The sequence below is a fragment of the Agrilus planipennis genome, unplaced genomic scaffold (genome assembly GCF_000699045.2).
Source record: "Agrilus planipennis isolate EAB-ADULT unplaced genomic scaffold, Apla_2.0 scaffold9, whole genome shotgun sequence".
NCBI lineage: Eukaryota > Metazoa > Arthropoda > Insecta > Coleoptera > Buprestidae > Agrilus > Agrilus planipennis.
Genome location: NW_020442467.1, coordinates 66,536 through 77,339, shown reverse-complemented (window position 1 = coordinate 77,339; position 10,804 = coordinate 66,536). Strand labels below are relative to the sequence as shown.

The 10,804-nt window shown below is 35.4% G+C and overlaps 1 protein-coding gene and 1 long non-coding RNA gene across 5 annotated transcripts in view; both read left to right on the top strand.

Moving 5' to 3' along the window:
• The first annotated feature begins 490 nt into the window (after positions 1-490).
• LOC108737087 (luciferin 4-monooxygenase) overlaps positions 491-10,804 on the top strand; it is a 23,526-nt gene continuing 13,212 nt past the window's right edge. For 2 of the 4 annotated variants that reach the window (XM_025981230.1, XM_025981231.1), the window contains exons 1-6: positions 491-644; positions 939-1,060; positions 2,376-2,887; positions 3,445-3,598; positions 5,786-6,079; positions 6,831-7,199. In XM_025981230.1, the coding sequence (XP_025837015.1) occupies positions 623-644; positions 939-1,060; positions 2,376-2,887; positions 3,445-3,598; positions 5,786-6,079; positions 6,831-7,199 (1,473 nt within the window). In that variant the 5' untranslated portion in view covers positions 491-622. Of the gene's footprint in view, positions 752-938; positions 1,061-2,375; positions 2,888-3,444; positions 3,599-5,785; positions 6,080-6,830; positions 7,200-10,804 lie in introns of all 4 variants that reach the window. The other 2 variants (XM_025981232.1, XM_025981233.1) reach the window with 2 other exon arrangements.
• The window catches only part of LOC112906661, a 4,656-nt gene continuing 2,084 nt past the window's right edge, over positions 8,233-10,804 (top strand). Inside the window, exon 1 of the long non-coding RNA XR_003232497.1 lies at positions 8,233-8,371. This is a non-coding gene — a long non-coding RNA (uncharacterized LOC112906661). The remainder of the gene's footprint in view (positions 8,372-10,804) is intronic.

Below are 10,804 nucleotides of genomic sequence, written 5' to 3'. Positions count from 1 at the left end.
CCTGTACGATAATTATAAAAGTTGAAAAAAATATTTTTTTAGGGGTACGATTTCTTTTAATAATCAATCTCTAATATAATAAAAGTAGTTTCAAACTAATCCTCTAACTAAAACACTTGTGTAGCGTTCTACAAAGTCACCCCTATCCACTCTACCCGTCCCAAGCAACAGACCAACATATCATATTTATGAGATTTAGTTAGAAAGTCTAGTTAAATAATCCTTTGATTATTGCAGCACTCTGTTTTCTCTATTTGTAAATTATGACGTATATTCGCTATAATTGACTGCAATTCTAGATTGTAGGTAGCTTATTGTACCATATATTCGATTTTTCAATTAACTGAATTGAAGGTGTCATCACTTTTTGTATTGGTTGATGCACTCTTTGTCGTAAGCGCAAGCTCTTACTAATTTGAAGGTGGTTACGTTGTTTATAATTTAATATTCTTAGTTTTATCATTGTATTCGTTGGTGGTCCAATTACTTGTTTATTACAGTAATTATTTATAGAGCAAGTCATTCTGTTGTTTTCCAACGCAACTACTGCACTATTAATACAGTCGATAAAGAAACAATCAAACACACTACTACTGAATTTTATGAAGTGCAACTACTACCAATGGATGCTAAAAAAAGTGATTGTAATTTTTATGTTTATCTAAAATTAAGTGGCGAAAAGTTAAATAATAGTGGTTGTTTGCTTTAATTAAACACCTATACTGAATACGGATTCGAAAGAAAACGCTTGGTTATTTGTTAATAAATATTTAATTCTAACTTGCTCAGGTGTTTGAGTTGTTATATGATTTTCTCCATGCAGCTATTGGACATGGGGTGACATTGTCAAGTTAGAACTAAATATTATAAAACAAGCTAAGAGTTTTTCTTTCTTATCCATTTTTAATCTAGTTAAAATGCATTAAATAAAATTTTAGGTAATAAACGGTGTGATAAAATTTTAAGTAATGAATCATACGACTTTCTTCGTATGGACCCGCGTGGACTTGGCTATATATTATTTGAAAAGCTTGCAGAACACGGAAAGGATGTAATGCAAGTAAGTAAGGGGTTTTTACTTATTTTTGTAGTTCACTTAAAAGATATTTTTACCTTATAAAAAAATTACAACACAATTAATATGTATACAGGGTGTCACACACAAAAACTAGTTCGATTTNAGTGAATGGCTTTTCATTAAATTTTTAATTAAGATCTCTTATTTTAATCATAGTCTAAAGTTTTAAACGAGAATTGCTGAAATACATACCTATATGTGTTTCTGCATTCACTTGATCTATTCCTAAACTAAAGTCCATTATAAAAAAGCTGAATTTTCTCTTGTTTATCGTAAACCGACTGAAATTGCACGTAAAATTTATACCTTATAGTACAAAAAACCTTTACTAAAGTAAAAAATAAACTCATATTAAATATGTACAAAAATTGCTATAGCTATCCCATAAATCCTCACTATAATTTAAAAATGCCTCTTTCTCAAAATTAAGAGAACCTATTCTATAATACTTGCAAGATTCATTACAAGAAAAACATAATAAACTACTTTCATATATTTCAATAACGACTTCCATTGTAGTATTAAATGTCATAACAATTTAAACTGAGAAGTGCTCTATTTCTTATGAATGAATGAAATATACTTTGAATTTTTGTAGAGTTAAATTCAATGCATTAGTGAATTAATTTTTTTGAATTAAAATTACCCACTACAGATAAAGTTCAAAGCATTTTGGTTCGACAATTCTGCAGTCTATACTTTTAGATACGTATCGGTGTTGGTACTGTCACCTCCTTGTAGCTGAGTGGTAGAGCACTGATGCATAAAACCAGGAGCCCGGGTTCGATTCCCGAAGAGGGAGTGACAGCAGTAAAACTTTTTCCTCGTTAATTTGAGGTTATGTTTAGTGGGTAAAGTTATTTCAAAAAAATTAATTCACTAAATAGGTTTTTGTTTAATGAATTGACCATTAGTAAAGTAATATATAGTGTATTCATACCAGCATTATCTTTATTGTTTCGAGTTCACTTCCTACTCGATTTGCTGGTTAGGGGCCATCCGTAAATTACGTCACACGTTAAGGGGAACGGAGGGGATCGACGAAGTGTGACATTGTGTGACTGGGGGATGGGCGGGGTCCTAAATTTTCAAAATCTACTTGTTAAAACACTATTCAATAATTTCTAGATGTAAAAATTGCAAAATATGTGTCGTCACACTAGGAAGGGGGGAGTCTCACAAATGTGACCAGCTGTGACAAGGACGGGGAAGGGGTCAAAAATCTTGAAATTCGTGTGACGTAATTTATGGATGGCTCCTTATGATAAAAGTGTAAAGCTTCATTAACGTTTTATAGATAGATACAATAACAGGAAAAGAGGACACATTCGTGAATTTTCGGACAAGATGCATAAGAACGGCGTTACATATGAAGTCTAAAGGTTACAGTCCGCAGGATAAAATTACAATTTGCACTTACAATACTTTGGATTCTGCGGTACCTCTTATCGCATCTATTTTAACGGGACTTGTGCCCAATACTCTGGATCCCTCATTCTCTGTTGATGACTTTAAATATTATCTTCAACTGATAAAGCCGAAAGCAATATTTGTAGCCCCAGAAGTTGAACATTCAATCAAGGAAGCAGCTAAATCCAATAATTTAGATACGGAAGTAATAGTTTTTGGCACTTCCTTTAATGATTTCCTGATACCAGTGGAAGGAGAAGAAACATTCGTACCATTTCTGCCTTTAAGCGTTCGAGATACGGCTTTAGTTTTGTTCAGCAGCGGTACAACTGGGAAACCGAAAGCAATCTGCTTGAGTCACGTTGGCTTGTATCAATTTGCTACATCAAAAACGATTTGGTAAGTATAGTGTATAATAACTGTATGACAATGGCAATAACACATTGGGTAGGTAATTATCTTGTTTATAAAACAGTCACTGGGAAGCTGGGGGGGGGGGGGGCGAGAAGAAGGGGGCGGGCGGCACCTTGTATTTAAAAAACAAGCAAGTGTTTGTAGACATGGGGAGGAGGCATAGAGGAACAACGAATAAGATGAAAATATATTCTTTTATGATGGTTACTGTCGAGTGAATGGGGAGGAAAGTGTGTGGAGGGGGGTAGATTTAACATTGTAGAACACTTGAAAAGTGTTTTTAGATAGAGGCAATGAACACATCGGGTGGAGGAAGATAATCGAAAATTTTAAAAAGGGACTGACTCAGTTAAAAAATCTTTTGAACTGATTTTAGTCATTTCTTGAAACTTTTTGGAGAAAAATCAGTCCAACTAAATTAGATTGAGTCTGGGTTCGATTTGATTGCGTTAGTTTCTTTTTCATCCCCCATAATGAATTTTAATTGGATATTGCCCCACTTGCTGTACCTGTGATCTTATTATCTATTGTTCTTTTTTTAGTGTAAAAAGTGACCGATTGCTCTTCTTTTCTTCGCTGTATTGGATATCTCAAGTTTGTCTAACATTTGCTAATATCATATTTGGGTTTGTAAAATTAGTCTATCCGAAATTTGATACCGCACGGACATTTTGTAACATCGTCAGAGATTATAAAGTAAGTTATAGAAAACAAATTGTGATAGTTTTTTACTGAGTACTCGCAAAGGCAGTTCACAACAGAGTTGTGTTGTTGCATCCTTTACAACTTACATATAAAAGTAGACTTTTAGTATTAATATATTTTGCAACTCTATTTAACTGCTAAATGCTAAAGTCGTAGGTACTAATGTACTATGTACGTTTATTTAATTGTCTATCTTTTCTTTCTACTAAAAAAGACGCAAATATCCTGCTTCTAATTCACTTTTGGAAATTATGCAATTCTGGGCTATGCTAACTCTGTATCAGGGCATAACTTACCTAATCTTCAAAACTAACTAACGTTAACCCACATGGGTTTATTAATTTATTGTAAATGTATATCTTTTCACAATAATGTTTCAAAAGAACGACATTACTGTGTTGATTGCTCTAAGACAGTGTAGCAAAGGTCCTTCCACGTTTCATAAGTAATCCGACCAAAACTATTAAACATCATTTATTGAACATACTCGTATAATTCGTCAAGAATCATCGAAATACTATCTTCCTGCGTTAATACATTTCTGGAGGCAGTGTTTCCAGGTCTGGAAGGCAACATATAAAATCTATCTTTGGAGCCAATGTTTATGAGCCTAGATATTAAAACTTAAACTTTTGGGTGTTTCATTCCCACCAGCCAGTAATGCTGGTGGGCGGGCAGTCTCTCCGGACTACGCCGGAAGGTAGGGCGGAAGGCCCTCTTCAGCCTGCTTTCAGGAATCGTGGGAATGGGTGGATGGTGGTTCGGGTGAGAAAGATGAGACGGACGAAATGAAGACAGAAGAGAATGAAAAATTATCTGTGGAATATTACTGCCTCAGCATTTGCCTAGGTAATCCAAGGAAACCACAGAAAAACTTCGACCAAGGCAGACGAACCCGGAATCGAACCGGCGTCCTCCCGAATGCTAAGCAACGGTCTAAACCTCTAGGCCATGCCGCTCGGTGCCTACATATTTTTAATTGCATCCTAATTTTTCCTTTTTGGGGTTCTCGTAAAACGTGGAAACAAAAACGTCTCGGGGAGTCAGGTCAGGATTGTATAGGGATTGGCGGAACCAGTGGTGTGCGGGACCTCACTGAGTAATTTTTGAGAACGAAGGCGCTGTGACTTGCAGTTATCATGGTGAACTTCCCATGAGTTTTTATGTAGCTTTGTTGCGCGGCCCTCTTTTTTAGTCTTTTAAGAACTATAAGTTCAAAAAGAGGTTCACGATGCTCTGGGATGACCGAGACCGAATTAAGCTTATATAGTTCACGAACAAACTAGTTCGGCAGACCGATCCTATATATGAACTACAAGAGCTACTTCGCAGCAAACAAGAAATCAGTTCGTAGTTAAATTATCTACCACGTGGTGAAGATGGCGGAAGAGACTCATGATATACCTCCTAACCTGAAACAGTGAAAATTTGTCGGCAGTATTGGTTGTTTTACCAACAGTCCATTGTTTTTGAAATGTATTTTGGCGGTTTGGAAGTCTTGGAACAGCAATAAGATTTTTCCGAATATTTGACCACGTGTAAATCAATTTAGATAATTCCATCATAGATTAAAAGGTCTCTACCTTCTTCGAACCTAAAGCGAACTATAAAAACGAACCAGTTCACGGAAGAATTATAAACCATATAAGTTGAGCGCTCTTTTTACTGAACTAAAAATACCCAAGTGTAGGTCGAACGCGTTTTAACGCTAACAGTTCCTCAGCATATTACAACACGCTGCAGAGTTCGTTTCGTCTGGAAAACATTGGTCACATTACTTATGAATCGATAAAAAACGATAAGTGAATATATACGTAAAAGCAGTAATTCCAAACCCGGATGATAAGTGTTTCATCCATGTAACCAATTGAGAAAATGTGTATTACTTTACCAATTGAACAAGAAATGTTAGCCTATGAAAAGCTGGGAAAGCCCAATGTAACTCACATTAAATTAACAGCCCCACACAGTCCAATTTTGTTGGATCAACTTATCAGATCAACAAATTGGGGTGAGCATTCACACATTCCATTATTACTGTAACTGCTATTACTGGTTTAAAATATCAAGTTACGACTGAGCAATTAGGATGAGTACCCCAATTTGTTGACCCGATAAGTTGGCCCAACCAAATTGCACTGTGTGTAGAGACCTTAACCGATCCATCTCTTATTGTAGCTGCATACAACTTTTCTGCCTCCTTCCACATTAGTAGAGATTTCCAATTACTGCATACAAAATGGAATCACCCTTCAAATGGATAACATATTCGTCGGCGGAGCCACAGTATCCAAAGAACATTTGAAATTGGCTAGTAAAGTTTTCCCAAGTGCAAAATTCTTGAACTGCTATGGACAAACTGAAGTTGGATTCATTTCGGCCTTTCCCAGAAAGGAAAATTTTACCGAAAAGCATGAAGAGAAAGTTTTCGCAGGATCATCCGGAAACATTAGTCCAGGAATAACATTACGGGTAAAACCATAAGTTTATGCGTTACTGAAACTTCCAATTTAAAACATTTTGAAGTCTCCATACAGTATTTTTTACCAATACTGCAATTAGTACCCATTATGGGCACAACATTGCTTTATTAGCAGCAACATAATAAATACCAATAATCGTCCTAAACTGAAAGGTTATGCGTATTATCCATTACATAACAGATTTGTGTTTATTTTACTATTGGATATCTGAAACCTCCCACTCTGTAGTAGAATGCACACGTGGTACATCTACCAGTGCAAAACTGACCACTTGAGTTACATTATAATAGAAAAAAAATCACAGACATCACATATTATGCAAGTATTTTAGACACATCGACATTATTCAATCATCGCATATTTATCTTTTATGAGTTTATTTACATTTACTTGTCACCAAGATTAAGACGCGTCACAATTTTCAACCATCGACTTTTAATTTTTATGAGATAGATCCCATATAAACGAACCAAAGGGTATTTTCCAAACTAAAATACAGTAACAAAATGTATGATATTTGTATCGAGTACAAGTAAACAAATTTAATGAATTTAACCGGAAAATTTATATGTATAATTACATTTTATATCTACATAAGTATATATTTAACTATTTTAGAAGATTGGTTTCTCACGACGCATGTTTCTTAATATAATATCATTAAAATCATCAACACACATTAAACTTGATTGCTTCCAGTGTTTAAAATTCGTCGTAATTTACTCCGTCTTTTCTCTTAGATTGTAAATTTGGATACCGAAGAGACATTGGGCCCTATGGAGGAGGGTGAAATCCGTCTCCGATCCAATACATTAATGAACGGTTACTATGGAGTGGATTCGTCAGATGTATACGATTCTCAGGGTTGGTTCAAAACAGGAGATATTGGTTATTATGACGAAGAAGAATTTATTTATATTGTTGGTAGATGTAAAGAAATGCTCAAGTACAAATCGTTCCCAGTAAGTCCTGCGATTTTGGAAGATGTATTGTTACAGCATCCAGCGATTAAAGAATGTGTTGTAACTGGAATACCTCACGAAGTTGACGGTGACCATCCCGTAGCATTTGTTACCCTTAAACAAGGTTTCAAGGTTAATCCTGATGAAATAAAGGAGTTTGNAGAAAATTTCATTAACCAAGAAGACCAAAGAAATTACTTTTTGAATTCCACAAAAGTAGCAATACTCAAAAAATAATTTTTTGTGATCTTGTTCAGCGTCCATTGGGATGATTGAGCTTTGGTTTCTACGTAATAACCACAAACCCATGATTCATTACCACTTATGACCATCTGCAGCAAATTCAGGTCGTGGCGGACAAAGTCCAACAGCTCCTTAGGAATGTTAATGGGATGCTGTTTTTTGTCGAAAGTGAGCAACTTTGATACGAATTTCATTGGTAAAAATCGAATGACAGAAGCCAATCGATATGTACCTATAGGTCCTTAGCAATTTTTCTAACGGTGATTCGAAGATTGGCCAGTACTATTTTCTTCACTACATGAATGTTTTCGTCTGTTGTTGATGTTCTTGTTCTTCTCGGGCCGCTGAGAACATTTTGTACCACCGATAAACGTTGCGTACGTCCAAGGTAGCTTCACCATATCTCACAGCCAACATTCGGAATGCGTCCGCGTATACACCCTATCATTCCAAACCAATTTTGTAAAAACATTTCTATTATTTAAAGTATTATAACAGAGTTATAGGCGAAACCGCCTTAGGTGAAACACCTTGTAGTTGTTTCGGCTTTGTTTGGATCTTTGGGCAGAGATGTGACTGAAAATGACAAAATTCGAAGCCGAAACGTTGATAAAAATCTCAATGAATTCCACACTCAACTTAAAAATAGTGATACTGTTGTTATTGTCATAAAGTCATTATGCTTACTCTAAGGATGCTGATGAAAGGTAAAGATAAAAACCAACGTGACTGAAACAAATTGCCTTAGGTTTTCCAGATGTGCCACTGCTGAACAAGATAAGAAATGTATCTCTTGTACTTAAAGGAAGAAATGGCGTGAATGTTTCTTCTCCTTCGACTGGTATCAGGAAATCATTAAAGGAAGTACCAAAAACTATTACTTCCGTATCTAAATTATTGGATTTAGCTGCTTCTTTAATTGAATGTTCAACTTCTGGAGCTACAAATATAGCTTTCGGTTTTATTAATTGAAGATAATATTTAAAGTCATCCAGAGAAAATGATGGATCCAGAGCATTTGGAATAACTCCCGTTAAAATCGATGCTATAAGAGGAATCGGAGAATCCAAAGTATTGTAGGTGCAGATTGTAATTTTATCCTGCGGATGGAAACCTTTCGATTTCATATGTAACGCCGTTCTTATGCATCTTGTTCGAAAATTCTCAAATGTGTCTTCCTCTCCTGTTAGTGTATCTATCTGTAAAAAGTTATTGAATCATTACATTTTTATTGTAATGGACTAATAGGTAATAATATCATCATAAGGTCGTTAGTCCTAAGACTGGTTGGATACGCACCTCCACTCTTTCCTATTCTCAGCTAATCTTCGCATTTCCCTAAAACTAGAACAACCCACATCCTTAACTATTTGCGAACAGTAATCTAACCTAAGTCTACCTCTACCCCTCCTAACTCTCTTTCTGCCTCTAATATGTGTCTGACTAGACCTTCATGCTTGAGAAGGTGTCCTACTAACCTATCTCGGTAAATGTCTAAANCTTTTATTCTTGATGAAGAAGATAATATTATCAACACGAATTAAGGAGAAGAATGTGAGTGCATCCAAGTTTACTGCAACGAAAAATAGAAGGAGAAACATTAATTACTTTTGATGCAATTGTCGCTTCAACAGGTAACAGCTGACTGAACCGGGAACAAAATGGCATTTATACTATCGATACATGGCGTGATGAGTTCGATCTCGCTCAAACAAATTTTTGAAGTGAAACTTCTTTACGTACGGTAGGCTAAGTTCGTTTCATGCGAGTTGCTATGTAACGAAATCATGCAACGCATTTCCCCCGCTGTCTGTCCCTATGTAGGCTTAGATCTTTAAAACTACGCAACGGATTTTAATGCGGTTTTCTTTAATAGATAGAGTAATTCAAGAGGAAGGTTTATATGTATAATGCATGTATAATATAGTAGAGAAACACTGGTAATTTTAGAGGTTTGTAATGTGATGTTGTAAATAAACAATTTTTTTTGCGCTTACATTGCAAACGCTGGCCGAACCCAACGAGATAGATCAAAATAATATACTACAGTATTGTACACCTTAAAAAGGTCTACAAAAAAGTCCGCGATGGTATATGTCTAACTCTTAGGGATAACCCACAATAACCGTTTTTTATCCTTCACTTTTTACGAGAAATAATGACTTATTTACGAAGCGATTTTAAGCAATACAGCATTAATCCTTATCCAATTAAGTACTTTTAAATGCATTGTGCTTTTAATATCGATCAATATGGCCCTTTACAGCATGTAATTTAAATGAATATTTTCGAAGATATTACAGATTTAAAATGCAGGGACATAGCGGTTACGGCGGTACCGGCCGTTTTGTATTGTCTAATAACAAAAAAGCTGTGATTGTTGTATATAAAGACATTCTATAGTATATTTACTATCAGCATTGCACCCGTGCGAAGCATAGTGTATAAATAATACCATTAAACCAATTCCTTAACCGCTATCCCGGTATGTTTGTGTGTTTGAAGAAGTTCCACTTCGGTAGCGTGTTGTATAATTGTATTTCTTTTTTTCAAGATTGATCGCGACTGGAATGGGATTCAACCGGAACTTGACTGTTACGGATAGTCCCTTGGCAGATGGAATTGGTACATTTTGTAGTGTATTTGATTGCAAACAATTCGCTCTATTAATTCCTCTAAATGATATGAAAGTAATAATAATTGTTGAACTGAAAAAGTTGATTGTAATCACTTTTGTAACATGCGCCCCAAAACTAGCTGGGCTATAATGTAATATTAATTATACTTCTTCCTAACACTACAATTTATTTAAATAATAACAGCATCGAAAATCGTCAAAGCAGAATCGGATGGTGATGTGGCGAAATAACTCTTGCTGTTTTTTTTTGTGTGTAATTATTTTTTCTAATTTTATTTCATTTCAAATAATATTTCATTTCGAATATTATTTCACTTCAAATATTATTTCAATTCTTTTCAATTTCTTATCTTGTAAATACTTTGGTTTCCTTTCAATCTAAACTCTATATTGTTCTTTCAATCACTTTTACCTAGAATTCCAACTTCAACCACACCTGCATGCACTCCCATACTAATATCTGGTTTTACCCTTAATTGCTTGCTCTTGAATTCTGTACTATCTAATTCTGCGTATTCCTATAAACTAGTGTCTTCACCCTCTCTCTCGCTACTTTTCCTTTTAGAACATTCTACCAAATCTACTAACAACCTTATCCTATAAATACTCCCAAATTTCATATGTCAGGGCGCCATCAGCAGTTCATCTGAGTGGAACAACTTACTCAAGAGACCGTATAATATACCTGTCTAGACCATTGCTTAGCATTAGGGAGGACGCCGCCTCGATTCCTGGTCCGGCTGCCTTGGTCCAAGTTTTTCTGTGGTTTCCTTGGATCACTTAGGCAAATGCTGAGGCAGTAATATTCCACAGATAATCTTTCACTCTCTTCTGTCTTCATTTCGTCCGTCTCATCTTTCTCACCCGAACC